At 35.4% G+C, this 15,501-nt stretch overlaps 1 protein-coding gene across 8 annotated transcripts in view; it reads left to right on the top strand.

The window, feature by feature from the left end:
* Positions 1 to 13,265, top strand: part of LOC116851741 (phospholipid-transporting ATPase ID) — a 39,773-nt gene extending 26,508 nt beyond the window's left edge. For 4 of the 8 annotated variants that reach the window (XM_032831473.1, XM_032831468.1, XM_032831471.1 and 1 more), the window contains 13 exons: positions 408 to 466; positions 607 to 819; positions 1,049 to 1,254; positions 1,348 to 1,503; positions 1,702 to 2,344; positions 3,108 to 3,287; positions 3,979 to 4,720; positions 4,994 to 5,186; positions 6,360 to 6,511; positions 6,572 to 6,924; positions 7,545 to 7,770; positions 7,878 to 8,113; positions 8,211 to 13,265. In XM_032831473.1, the coding sequence (XP_032687364.1) occupies positions 408 to 466; positions 607 to 819; positions 1,049 to 1,254; positions 1,348 to 1,503; positions 1,702 to 2,344; positions 3,108 to 3,287; positions 3,979 to 4,720; positions 4,994 to 5,186; positions 6,360 to 6,511; positions 6,572 to 6,924; positions 7,545 to 7,770; positions 7,878 to 8,113; positions 8,211 to 8,630 (3,779 nt within the window). In that variant the 3' untranslated portion in view covers positions 8,631 to 13,265. The remainder of the gene's footprint in view (positions 1 to 407; positions 467 to 606; positions 820 to 1,048; positions 1,255 to 1,347; positions 1,504 to 1,701; positions 2,345 to 3,107; positions 3,288 to 3,978; positions 4,721 to 4,993; positions 5,187 to 6,359; positions 6,512 to 6,571; positions 6,925 to 7,544; positions 7,771 to 7,877; positions 8,114 to 8,210) is intronic. The other 4 variants (XM_032831470.1, XM_032831469.1, XM_032831467.1 and 1 more) reach the window with 4 other exon arrangements.
* The last annotated feature ends 2,236 nt before the right edge of the window (positions 13,266 to 15,501 follow it).

The raw sequence follows: 15,501 nt of genomic DNA, 5'->3' as shown, positions 1-15,501 counted from the left end.
TATATATATATATATATATATATATATATATATATATATTATATATTAAAATGTATATACATATATTTTTCGTTGAAAGTTTAAATATTTGTATTAAAGATCAAAACAATAAGAATATTCAGAGTTTGATACATATTCAGGCATTATGTACTTTTACCTTACAATCCTTGTGTCGGAAAAAATTGTCTTATTTGAATCATTTTCTTCAAAATATTCTTCAAAATATTCTTCTATATTTTTTCTTCTCTTTCTTCTTCTATTTCTTTGTTCTCAATACGATATAGATAGCGGAGATATATCTGTATCATAGATACGATTTAATGAGAATCATTGATGATATTATTTTATGTCTTGTAAGTGTACAGACGCGCGCAATAAGTACTTTATTTATTGCATTATCTTTGCAGAAACAGAGAGGCGGATTCGCGCCAACAATCGGGAGTACAACTCACAATTTAATTATGCGGTAAGTGAACAGTTTTGTCTTACGTTATTAATTTACCTCGAGAGAGTTCGTATTAAAAAAATATAAAAAAAATGATTCAAGTAAATATTGTATAAGTGTGCTATAAAAGACGAATTGAGAACATTTTCGTTCTTTTGCAGAATAATTACATCAAGACGTCCAAGTATTCGGTTCTGACGTTCCTACCGTTAAATTTGTTCGAGCAATTTCAGCGGCTCGCCAACTTTTACTTCCTATGCCTGTTGGTGCTTCAGATGATCCCCGCCATATCCTCCTTAACCCCTATCACCACAGCAATACCGCTTATAGGGGTACTCACGCTCACTGCCGTCAAAGATGCCTATGACGACTTTGTGAGTATCTCACCACTAATTTGCTTTCAACTCTTTTTACTTTTCGCAAAAAATATGATAAAAAATTCTCTATCAACGCTGATGTAATATCGAGCTGTGAAATGTACGTGAACGTACGTTTATGTCTCTTGTAAAATTGAAGGATATAAAGAAAATGGCGTTTTTATAAAGTGATAAGAGTATTGCGCTGTCTTTACTCCAAAAGCTGACGCGACAATTTAATTTTTAGCAACGGCATAGCAGCGATTCTCAAGTAAACAATAGGAAATCCCGAACACTGCGGGGTTCTAATCTTCGTGAGGAGAAATGGTCGCAGGTCCAGGTGGGTGACGTAATCAGAATGGAGAACGATCAGTTCGTCGCGGCGGATGTTCTACTCCTGACGACGAGCGAGCCAAACGGTCTCTGTTACATCGAAACGGCAGAATTGGACGGGTATGGCCTATAAAGTTATGAGATAATATGCAAGCACGAATCTTGTATATAAGGATAAATCGTCATAATAATGATCTACGAAACCTGTTACAGAGAGACGAATTTGAAGTGTCGTCAGTGTCTGCCAGAAACTGCCGAGATGATGGATAATCACGAGCTGATCGGCCAGTTCGATGGAGAGATCGTTTGCGAAACCCCTAATAATTTGTTGAACAAATTCGATGGAACGCTCACGTGGAAAGGGCGAAAGTAAGATTCGACACGAAAAACGAAGCAGAAACAAGAACCGAGTGTATCTTCGGTGAGACGTCTCACAGAAGGTTGCGATTCTTGCGAAAACTGGAGATATCTGGTTCTTGTTTTGCGGAGTATCGGGAGTTTACTTAACTTATTGTTTATCGTGCCGTGTCAACGTGATCGCTAACATCTCTCGCGAACATTTTGCAGATATGCATTGGATAACGACAAGATTATTTTACGGGGTTGCGTGCTCAGAAATACGCAATGGTGCTATGGCATGGTGATCTTTGCGGGCAAGGATACCAAACTGATGCAAAACTCAGGGAAGACCAAATTTAAGAGGACCTCTATAGATAGGCTGCTGAATCTCCTCATCATCGGAATAGTGTTTTTTTTACTTTCCCTGTGTTTGTTCTGTATGATCGGCTGTGGTATTTGGGAGAGCCTCTTGGGCCGTTATTTCCAAGTGTATTTACCGTGGGACTCGTTAGTGCCGAGCGAGCCCATTTCCGGCGCAACAGTGATCGCCCTGCTCGTGTTCTTTTCGTACTCTATCGTGCTGAACACAGTGGTGCCAATCAGTTTGTACGTGAGTGTCGAAGTAATTCGATTCGTTCAGTCGTTTTTGATAAATTGGGATGAGGAGATGTACTACGCGCCCACAAATACGCACGCTAAAGCTAGGACTACCACGTTAAACGAGGAGCTGGGCCAAATAGAGTACATATTTTCGGACAAGACCGGGACACTGACGCAGAATATAATGACTTTTAACAAGTGTTCTGTGGCGGGCAAGTGTTATGGCGATGTTATCGACGAGGTCACCGGCGAAGTCATCGATTTGAGCGAGGTGAGTCGTTTGTTCCGTTTTTCTCACGAAGATCCCTTAACTCGATGCTGATGACAGGGTACGTGCTGCAAAATTCACTTTTTCTTCACATTATCTATTTACGAAATTATACATTGTCCGAGATATGAGAGCAATACGTTTGTCCCACATTATATGGCTATGCTTACGACGCTGCGTGAAAACGGTATTAGTCACACGCTTCCGCTAAGAAATTTCTGTTATATTGTATAGAATATTGTATATTGTGCAGAGAGAGAGAGTCAGAGAGAGAGAGAGAGAGAGAGAGAGAGAGAGAGAGAGAGAGAGAGAGAGAGAGAGAGGGGAATCACATACAACACCACAAGTATAAAGAACATGTATTTGATATTAATAATATCGATGAATTTGCGTGATGTTACATACTTTTTTATTATAATCTTGTTTTAATTTTTATGTTGTACTCGATAAATAATTATTACGCAAGAGGAGTTTTGGTAGAAATTTTCTAGCTATGCGACAACAAAACATATTTGATACATTTTTACACAGTTGTACGTTGAGAGTATCCTCGTGCATTGTTTAAATAATAATTTGTAGAATGCCCTTAGGTTATACACCGATATACACCGTGATTTATTTTCTATAATACACTATGATTTTCTCGTACACTTTATGATTTTGTTGATTGAGTTACGTGCAAATTATAATTCCGACACACGTATCGTGGTTGTATCTTTGCAAAAGATTTCATATACATCACTTAGCATGTGTGTGCTGCATGTAGACGGACAGAGCTATTCGAACGCCGACAATGCGATGGAGAAGCGGACAGGAATTCGTACGTCCAGTTTATACACCACTAAGTGGTCCAAATGTACGTCTTCTGGAACAAGCAGACAGAGTGTCCAACACAACACCGGAGCCTGGCATCAACGGCAGCCCAAAGATTCCACACAAGCCTTCAGTACGCATGTTGATAATTAGCACTTGTCTTGTTACGATCACAGAACCCGTATTCACTTGTATAATAGCGAAATTAGTTGATCCCCTTCGCTTATCTGTAACAGAATCTATCGATATCTGTATCGCTTTTATCCGTTTATTATTGCACATTCGTGTGTATACACACACACACACACACACATACACATCTTCTATGTAAATTCAAAAATTTCTATTGTCACTCGATCTATTGCACTCGATCTATTTAATTATATCGAGTGTGTTGGATTGATGACTTAGAAACTGTACTTGTATTTCATGTTCATGCACGTTAGGAATTTACACTATGCTAAAAACTAGATGCGTATGCTTCGTATCACTTCTATTTTTCCTATCTAACGCATCTAGGCTAATTTCTCTCTTACTATTTTCTTGCAATTTGTGTGTGGTTTAAGGGTAACGATAATTCAACTAACAGTATGTATCTCATGTCTTTCATTGAATCTATTTTTACGGAGACAAGGTATATATATTCCTTTGGTCACGGTTTCTGGCTTTCCGTTTAGCGTTTTTTTTTTCTTTTTTTTTCCTAACAACAGATTTTCTCGATCTTCGTCAATAAGATTAATTTTCTTCTTTCCATATTAACTCTCCACGTTGCGCTAGGCGAGGCAGAGAATTCCTGAAAACAAAAATTATTTATACGTTTACAGACAATGCCACCTCTGGATTTCTCGTTTAACAAGGACTACGAGCCAGACTTCAAGTTTTACGATCCCGCGTTACTCGAGGCCGTAAAGCGAGAGAATCAGGATGTCCACAGTTTTTTCAGACTACTGGCACTTTGTCACACCGTTATGCCGGAAGAGAAAAACGGTAGAATCGAATACCAGGCACAGTCGCCAGACGAAGCTGCCTTGGTATCTGCCGCCAGGAATTTTGGTTTTGTCTTTAAGGAGAGATCGCCAAACAGTATAACGATCGAGGTAATGGGGAAGAAGGAGATTTACGAATTGCTCTGTATTCTGGACTTCAATAACGTACGGAAAAGAATGTCCGTGATCTTAAGAAAAGACGGACATCTGCGACTATACTGTAAGGGCGCTGATAATGTAATCTACGAGCGATTGAAGAAGGACAGCGAAGAGATAATGGCGAAGACACTGGACCACCTAAATAAGTTCGCAGGTGAAGGCTTAAGAACATTGTGCCTTTCTGTGAGGGACTTGGACGAAAGTTTTTTCAATAATTGGAAACAACGCCATCAGGAGGCAGCGTTGAGTCAAGAAAATAGAGATGATAAGTTAGACGCGATTTACGAAGAAATCGAGAAAGATATGTCGTTATTGGGTGCTACTGCCATCGAAGACAAGTTGCAGGACGGTGTACCGCAGACCATTGCCAATCTGGGTCTCGCTGGTATTAAACTTTGGGTGTTAACTGGCGACAAGCAGGGTAAGCTTGAAGTTAACGCGAACCGTTGATGTATATTTAAAATCAGTTTCTGTACAGTGATTCTCTCTTACGTCGTAATTTTATGATATAATATTTTATCGTATCTTTTTTTCTATTTAAAAGAGCATTACGAAACTATCGTATCTTTGTAACTCAAATATATATTCGAGACTTGGTACATTTATTATTAACAATTGTAATTAGTAATGTGGTTGTACTTTAGAATGGTAGTAGATTAGATTTGATCTCTTTAAACTTTCCAATGTTTCACAGAAACGGCCATCAATATTGGATACTCGTGTCAATTGCTGACGGACGATCTCACGGACGTCTTCGTGGTGGACGCCACCACTTACGATGGCGTGGAGACGCAGTTAATGCGGTATTTGGATACCATTAAGACAACTTCGACCCAACAGAACCGGCCGACACTCTCCATCGTCACATTCAGGTGGGACAAGGAAAGGTCAGGCACATGAAAGAGACGGAGTAAAATCTATCAATTTCTTCTGTTTTCCGATTTCAATTAACGCATTCATTAAGAGAAAAGAAAAAAAGAGAGAAAAAATTTTCTTTCATATATACTGAATGTGGCACTATGTTCCATATAATGCTTTCTATGTCTTATAGTCGTGGCTAAGAATTTATCATACTTAACTGCAAAAGAGTCGTGTGCGCTTCATATCCAAGCTAGCGAATCGCGTAACTCATTCGTTCAAATCTATGATGACTTGTCTAGAAAGTATGAATATATATACATATATATTTATAAAATTATCAGTTGAGTTTATTATTTACTTTCGCACAATATGAGGATGCGACGACGGATTATATATCTTTGCTAGTACGGCGCTTAATTCATCGTATGCGCACTGATTTTACGTATTTTATCTTCTATTTATCTATCTATCTATCTACCTATATCTCGCGAGAGATCTACTTTCGAAGCTACGGTTGCATGCATATAAAATATAGTATTTTATCGTATCTTTTTTTCTATTTAAAAGAGCATTACGAAACTGTATTTCGTATTTTTGTAACTCAAATATATATTCGAGACTTGTTACATTTATTATTGATAATTGTAATCAGCAATGCGATTGTACTTTAGAATGGTAGTAGATTAGATTTGATCTCTTTAAACCACTTCAGGTATTTTCCAGATACTGCACATGCTACATCTGAGGTATTACTATGGATATTCTACGATTCTTAGCGATATTTATATAGTCATAGATAGACTGAGAATTATCTCATGATGCTTGATACTCACTCCTTCTCTTTCTGTATGCTTAATAATTAATCTTAGTCCGATAACAATAACACAACTGGTATGTTGCTTTTATGTCACGTTTTTGTATCTGTAGATATTAATATAACGCACTGTGTATTCATTTATAATTAACGTGCATCATTCTTTTTAACGACAATAAGTCCAGTCACGAAGTTTTATGTCATTTTATTAATATAATCACGAGATTTATTATCTCTTGCCTACAAATTTTGTTTTAATTGCGTACATCGTGAGCAGAGACAAATCCTTGAGTCTACTTTCCACAAGTCAAATACCAGATCCATTGTCTTTTATTTTAAGGGAAATAATCTGTTTTTACTCGAAAACTATATTTTCTCTGCACAGTAGCGATACAGAATATAATCCTAGCAGAGATGAACAGGACGAGCACGAGATGGAACATTCGACAGGATTTGCATTGGTTATCAATGGACACTCTTTGGTTCATGCATTACATCCGAAACTCGAGCATCTTTTCCTCGAAGTATCCAGTCAATGTAAGTTGGCGACTAGCTAACGTTTAAGAGACATTGTTACTAACAGTTGGAATTTTCCAGGTAAAGCCGTAATATGCTGTCGGGTGACGCCGCTACAGAAGGCGATGGTCGTCGAATTGATTAAGAAGAATAAGTCCGCAGTGACTCTGGCAATTGGCGACGGCGCCAATGACGTCTCAATGATAAAAACAGCTCACATCGGCGTTGGCATCAGCGGGCAGGAAGGACTGCAGGCCGTATTAGCTTCCGATTATTCGATAGGGCAATTTAGGTTTTTGGAAAGGTTACTTCTGGTTCACGGTAGATGGTCATATTATAGAATGAGTAAATTCCTTAGGTACTTTTTTTATAAAAACTTCGCGTTCACCCTCTGTCACATCTGGTTTGCCTTCTTTTGCGGATTCAGCGCACAGGTGAGAATATACGAAAGGCTATATCCAGTGTTGTAATGTATCTAGATACATTTATTTAATTACAGTAGATATATTTATCTAGTCAATATCTAGATACTTTTTGTATATCTTTATCTGTAACTAGTTAAATTTTTCATCTCAGTAACTATATTTGTAACTAATTTCATTTTACCTTGTATCTGTATCTAAGTTTAACATTTTAGATACAGGTAAAATGACATTTGTTACAGATACAGTTACTGAAATGAAAAATCTAATTGGTTACAAATAAAGTTACACAAAAATATCTAGATATTGTAATTAAATATATATGTTTACTGTAATTAGATAAATATATCTAATGTAATTAATAAATGTATCTAGATATATTACGCCACTGGCCATATTACAAAGATTACAGCAAAGCTAGTAAAAGCGACAACAAATAACGAATAGGATAAATGATGACACAAAGGCGAATATGATTCTTAAAACTCCTTTGTCAGAGCTTTTTTTGCTCCGAAGTCGAGATTTTGAATATGCATATAAAAATTTTTTTACTGATTCAATCTTCAAGAATAATATGTTTATTAGGAATAATCAAGGCAACGATATAATTATTTGTACGTGTTTTCTTGCAGACTGTCTTTGACCCCATGTATATATCCGTCTACAATTTGTTTTACACCTCGTTACCGGTCCTGGCAGTTGGCATTTTCGATCAGGATGTTAACGATAAGAACAGCTTAATGTATCCGAAACTTTATGCACCGGGACTGCAGAATTTGCTCTTCAATAAGAAAGAATTTTGTTGGAGTGCTCTACATGGATTCTACGCTAGTTGTGTATTATTTTTAGTACCTTATGGTAAGTATCTAACATTATCACGAATATTATTTTCGCATTTACTTATTAAAACAATTGAATATCATCATTAATTCGCAGTGAATTAAGTTTTATGAACTTTTTAACAGGGACATACAGAGACGGAGTGTCGCCAAAGGGTTTTGTACTTTCTGATCACATGCTGTTCGGCAGTGTAGTAGCTACCATATTAGTGATAGTCGTGACCGTTCAAATAGCCCTCGACACGTCGTACTGGACAGTTTTTAATCACATCATGGTGTGGGGCTCGCTCATCTGGTATTTTATTTTAGATTATTTCTACAACTTCGTCATAGGCGGTAGTTACGTTGGCAGTCTCACGATGGTACGTTGTCACAATTCTGTATCTTTTTCCAAAGTTTGAAAAACGTTCGTGCTTAAAAACGATAATGCTCGGGACTCAAATCAATTTGTCATCACAGGCTATGTCGGAGGCAACCTTTTGGTTCACAACGGTGATATCCTGCATAATTCTCGTGATACCGGTCTTGTCGTGGAGATTCTTCTTCATGGACGTTAGGCCGACACTGTCCGACAGAGTTAGACTGAAGCAGAGGTTGGCACAGCTACGCTCCCGCCAGAGTCAGGATATATTGCGTACACCGTCTACGAGACGTACACGGCGTTCTCTACGCTCTGGCTACGCCTTCGCTCACCAGGAGGGCTTCGGAAGGCTCATCACGTCCGGGAAGATTATGCGCAAATTGCCAAATGGTGCTGATTTTAAGTTCGCTATGCCGTTCGCAAACAACGTTACGAAGCAGGTGAATGTCGCCACTACGTCACCAAAGGATAATAGTGCATCTAGGAATTCGCACACACTGGACACGATTAATTTATAGTTGGAACGTTTAGCCGATTTCTCAGCGGACACTGAAAGTGCAGGTGACTAGCGAGTTCTTCTTGATTTACTTAGTTACGGATGTTGGATGTCAAGATCTAACGCGTCGAATTTACCGGTTCCGGTGTATCCCATTGAAATCGTGTTCCCCCGATATATCACTTTTGTGGTAATTGAGAGACGCAAGTGATATTGTATGCAGTATTCGAGGGTATCTCGCGGAAGAGTCGATATCTGTGATTTTACGTTACATTTAATTTATTTGCCTTTTCTTTTTGTTCTTCAGAAACGTTAGAAGTATTTTGAATTATATAAAGTAAAGTAAGCGCAAAATTTTTCGAACAAACTCACTCACACAATTAGAACCCCTATTGTGATCTACAACGTATGCCTATGAACAACGATAGTGATAAATGTTGAAATAAATGCAGATAACTTTGTTAATGCGTGTGTATCTTTAACGCAATGGATTCCAGTGGGATACATTGAGTTACACTACAATAGAGGTAGCATATGCTATTTACGTCTGTACATCACCGTTGAGCATTTATGCATCCGTTACGATTTATAACTTAAATGTTACGTATTCACGTGTTCAATTATTTCTCAGCTATGTTTTGCACTTTTGTCGAATAAATCTACGAAATAGGTATATTTGATTTTTAACATTTTGGTCACACAATGATTATGTACGTAAATAATAATATATATTCTGTATCGTATGGAAAAATAGCTTATGCTACAATATAGATTTATGTTTTTAATTGTTACAATAAAATTTTGTATACGTGAAAATGATTTTGGATATCAATAACACTGTCGACGTTTGATATTTTGTTCAACAAAAACAAGAAAAAAAGAAAAAACTGTATATTTTTTTATTTCGTATATTCATTCATATGGAGCAACGTTGAAAGCGAGTATTAAGGGAAAATGTAGCGAAATATACATTTTCTGATTTTATCTGCAATTTGTTCTCAAGTATCTAATAAACGAATAGAGATTACGGTTACTTACTTACGCGTATTACCGATGACATGTTAATTTATGAATATAATACGCAAAATTGTCGGTTATATCACATAATTTGCAAAGCATTTCTCTCATTAAAAATTTTTGGATATGATTGGAAAAAATATATACTCAGCATTTAGTATTTGCGATTCTGTGGATGATTTTTGATCCATTTTACCGGAGACGTTAGTACGAGGATAATGGCTATGCAATAACGGTGGAAGAAATAATTCGCGTTGTAATGCACTCCTTGTGTATATATAGAAGTATCGCATAGAGGTGTCAAAAAATCTTGTAATATCCTATCTTGTACTATATATTAAATCTAGTGCGAACATGATTATTGTAAAAACAAAAAAAAAACACGTTTACACAATATACTATTACGGTAAGAATAATAGTTACATTGATAATTGCCTTTATAAAACATGAAATACAAACGATTTAAAATATTGTACCATAGCGCGCATTGATTGTAAATATTTTAAAGAGATATATATTATATTAAATGTTAAGTATACATTTTTTAAAAGAAAGTAATATATAGATAGATCGATTTAAACAAATACGAAGATAGTAGCTATATTGTATTACACTATCGCGGATGAAGTTTGCCTTGGACTGACTACTGAATACATATAATATATTAAAGTGAAAAAAAAACAGTAGCAACAATGGAGTATGTATTTCTACTTTTAATATTACAATGAAGTTTAGGGAGAAATAGTCTGTACGCGCGCGCGGGGAAAGTAATGTTCCACAATCAAATTATCATTTAAAACGGAAAAATCATAGGATTTCGTTTTGCTTTTGAACGTTGTGCCTAATCGTCGAACTGTACACACACACCCACACACACACACACACACACACACACACACACACACACACACACACACACACACACACACACACACACACACACACACACAAAGAGCGTCACGAGCTCCCGTAAAATTTCATTGGTTTACGTTATTGATTTACGTTGATTATATGTGATGTACACTTCGTCTTCTATGTGAATAAAAGCGTATTACTTTAAATTATTAATTTCAAACATTCAGTGATTCGTACAATAATAATCTCTTTTTTTTGGTATCATAATATATACTCATCGAAAAAAGACGTTTGCAATACACAATGATTTCTCTTGAACAAGTTTTTGCAGTTTTTATCATTTATAATGTGTAACGTTATGAGTTTCTCGTCAATATTATATTCTTGAAGAAATTACTGTTGCTCATCGATAAGAAATTCAGGGTTGGAAAAATTACTTTTTAAGAATGACTCCGTTACCGTTATTCAAGAAGTAACGTGTCATTATAATTTCCGTTATTTTCCTCAGTTTTAAATACTTTTTTGTTTTTACAATTTGTCATCGTCTCTCTTATATAGATGTTTTATGTAGACATTTTAAATGTGCAAAATGATAATTATATTCGTAACTGTTATACAAAAATGTAATTGCGTTATCATTACCGCTACTAACAAGGAAGAATAACACCGTAACGAAATGGTTACTGAAAAAAATGTGTAACGGTAACGGCGTTACAAATAACGTATTACTTGCCAATCCTGGTAAGATTGTAGTAAAATGAATTGGGCAAATTTTACATATGATCTACATATAACTCGTTGCAAAAATAGATTGTCTTTAAGCTTTCGTGAATATTTCATGTATTTCCGGAAAACGAAGCTTACAAACCAAGTAATAAGGCATTATCGAACGACTTTTGCATGGTGAAGATAAGATATTTATCGATAGTCATATAAACGGACTGAAAAAAATATATATATAATTTGACATATATTTATAAACTAAAAACGAGGAGGCTGGAATTGTATAAATATTTCGTCAATATTACAGCCGTGTTGTCATGGTCAACTTCTTTGTATTGACACATGTATAAACGTGTTTTTCTTCATACATGGGAAAAGTAAGTTTATACGGTCGCATAAGAATATAGCCTACGTCTTTTTTGAGGTTGATTTATGTGCACATCTATCTCTCTTGGTAATATCTTTTACGCTACAATAAGTAGTTCTTTAATTATAATTGATGGCGAAATGGTTAATGTACATGGTTTGTCGATCACGGCTGACAATTTTGCCTGTGAAATTGATACGATCCGGCGTCAACTGATATCTTGTACATGTATATATATCGAATATATTAAATGATTTATTTTAATTTTCTGTGCTAAAAAAAAAGCTAAAGGACTGTTTACTACTGTCATCTGATAATATCTCTGTTTATTGCGTGCGTGAAAAAAAGGGGAAATATACAGATATTATTTGAAGATCTTGGTAACTTTAACATTGATGTGTGCTTACTTAACGTAAGACAGATAAGAATTATAACATAGTCATAAAATGTTGTTGGTTGCATAAACTGTTATATGTGTATGTTACAATTCAAATGCTGAATCAAATTTGGAAGCGAAGTGTATCGGTCCGCTGCATGTGCTCTACTGATTACGTGAATCAAACAACAGTCGATTGGGACACACGGAGTTCCGAGGAAAAAGAAAAACACGTAACGACAATGATAATTTACTTATACCTTCGATATAGTTTTGCGTAACTGTATTTCTCATAGCAGTTTGTGTACACTTTTTGTGAACATTTATTCAAAACGTTCTCACTTGTACGCGTTCTTTATCGAATACTAGTATGTGACAATAATGCGAACAGTTAAATATAATACAAATACGCATTATATTATATGTGATTGCTAAATAGTATCAATTATATATCTTTGCCTTATTTGAATATCTCTCGCCTGAAATAAATAATACTCTTTCAGTAATTTAGTTCTTCTTATATGTACATGTATATGTATTCAGAGCTATTGTTTCTTTCTGATACACTATCTCCAGTATTTCCTCATTAATATAACGTTTTACATTCTTTTTTGTTTTTTTTTATACAGGGACTCCTTTTTGTGTCTTTTTTGTGGTCTTTTTAAATTAACTTTTTTATCGGTATTATGTATTAGGATTAACGTATCGCACGATAGAGCCATGCAGAGGCGCATTTTACATAAATCAACATTACAATTTAAGGTGTTCCTTGTACAATGTACGCGTTAATGAAATCTAATATGATCGCAAAATTATATAATATATGTTGTAATACACGTAGAGATAGAGAGCAATATAGAAAGATAACCGCGATGTCAAGTAGTAACATACTTAATCTCTATCATAACTCTTAGTTATCCATGGAAACATTTAGACACGAGATAATTCCATCGATGTATCGATGATACGTTTCGGCATGCTGGCTGAATTGCTTCTGCGATCACGTCTAATTTGCGAGATAAGTTTCTCCGCGGGCGCAACACATCGTAACAGGAAAGAATCCATGTACTCATGTTCTCCCATAATAGGAAAAAATCCATGTACTCATGTTCTCTCATAACTTTTCTGTGTAAATCGCAATATTTTCTCACGAAAAATCATCTCGAAAAATCATCTCGATCGTGCATTGATGGTCACACGTTGAGAGTGTTTCATCTTTCATCTGAAACCGATCACTCATACCACGTTTGCTTCCGCATCGACCATCGTGTTTTTCTATTACTTTCCCGAGAGAATTTTGATGTTTAAATGCTAATATTAACACGTACACTTATAGAAGCAATTACTGTTGATCATACGGGGAAAATGTCGCATAAGTATTACTTATAGTTCAATCCGAATGAAGGGGACCACAGTACAATACTTTTTAACATAAACTTATAATTTACACACAATGTACGATGCTTTTTAAGATTGCTTCTACGAATGTCGATTAAGTCTCCGTTTTCGTTAAGGGAATTTTCTCGCAATCGTTTATCCGTATTTTTCAAGATATTCGTGATATTGGTCTAAAGAAACGAAGATATACTTGTAATATCTGTAATATAGCTAACAGCGCGCATCGTATATAAGAGGAGAAACGTGTAAAAAAAAAAAGAAAAAAATGTGCTTTGTCACATATTAAAATAATCTTGCGAGAGTCGATGTATATTTATATGTAAATTAACCGATGGCCATAATCTCCAAGCGCACTTCATGATAAAGTTGTGCAGTTTATTTTATGAGACTTTGTTTTTGAGTTGTTTAATAATCGGGTCGGGAAGAAGAACAAGGCGCGCACATATACACATACACATATACACATCCCTAACAGCACAGATATCCAGGAGACATCCAAAGTAGGTCTTGAAAACGTCCTGGGGATGTTTCTACATCTTCAGGACATCTGTGGGGCGTCCCCAGAAGATTTTGTGCTGCATGGGATATATATATATATATATATATATATATATATATATATATATATATACATACACATATACATACATACATATACAAGGTGTCCCATTTTAACTTTCACACCTAAATATCTCAAAATATACAAAAAATACGGAAAAATATTTCAAACAAAAGTTATATGGTTCGATGGAGAACATATTTACGATGGAGAAATATTTAAGAACATATTTACGGAAATATCTTAGAAAATTAGAAATATTTTAGGTCTTATAAAAATTTTTTCAAACAAAAGTTGTTTGTTTCTTTATGTAGAATAAAATTCCGTACTAAAAATATGTTTCTATTTAAAAAAGCAAAGTTGACCTCGATCTGACCTTGGTAGCATCACCCAAGGTCAAACCAATAGTACCTTCTTATGTCTTCTATCGAACCATATAACTTTTGTTTAAAACATTTTTCCGTATTTTTTGTACATTTCGAGATATTTCGATGTGAAAGTTAAAATGGGACTCCCTGTATATATATGCATGTATGTGTGTAGTACATGACATAGCACATAAGCGTCTCAAATATTGCTTCAGTATTCAAATGCACTTCTCACACTAAGTTGCGCTTTGTACGTAAGATATGTAAGATATATAATTTCGCCTGGGGCTCTTCGCGTGGCCTGTCGTTAAACTTAAGGCATCCGTTTTGCGTTTTGTACATCGAGAGACAGTGGCAGTTTTTCCGTTCATCAAATCCGAGCACGGCCGACTCATGTTGATATGTGCATTAATAATATAATAAATTAAGAATGATCTTGTACTAAATTGTACTTTTGTTGCACAGCAGTATTTATTTATTTACAGTTATATGTGTATGGATATAATCACATATGTAGTATGTAGTACGCAGAGTGTCTCGTGACTTTGACGATTCAACTGAGAAAGGAGTGATTCTTTATGAAGGAATTATTCGAAAATTGTATCATGCATCTTTTGCTTATTTCTTTCAATGAAAAATTATCCTCTTTTTAGCTGCATCACTAGTTGTGAGACATTCAGTATAATATATCGTATATGTTGGCGGTAGTTAGACACTTTTGACGCAGTACAATCAATCGATATAGTAGGAGCATTATTTTCAAAGCATGTTTCAGCAGAATCATGGGCTTAACAAAGTGTCCGTCGATGAAAATTCGTCGATTTCCCGTGAATCGTAAGTTTTCGAAGAATGTTTGTAACTTATATTTCAATTTCTCTGTTTCTTTTCAAAAAAAAAAAAAAAATCGGCAGTGATAGTCAATTTTGTTGAAAAGTAAAATCATTCAACGAGACCAGCGCTTTGGTGATTTGTGATTAGCTGGTTGACATTTATTTTTATTATTATTCAAAGATATTATTATTTGAATATCTCACGGTTTACATTTCGTTCAAATAACCAGACGTTTTTAGCTCGTTTTTGAATTAAGGCTCTCCTGGGGAGTCGCATCATCCTTCTCTTTTTAATGACGTCAGAAGCGAGAAAACGCATGCTAAAAATTCCTGCAAAATACGTCGAGATAAACAGATATATCCACAAAACGACATTTGCGATCGATTAAGTACATCTCTA

The sequence above is a fragment of the Odontomachus brunneus genome, unplaced genomic scaffold (assembly GCF_010583005.1).
Source record: "Odontomachus brunneus isolate Ranch 3 - 2012 unplaced genomic scaffold, Obru_v1 Obru_scaffold_188, whole genome shotgun sequence".
In the NCBI taxonomy this organism is placed as follows: Eukaryota; Metazoa; Arthropoda; class Insecta; order Hymenoptera; family Formicidae; genus Odontomachus; species Odontomachus brunneus.
Note: the sequence above shows the minus strand (reverse complement) of the source record. Positions and strands in the feature narration are given on the sequence as shown.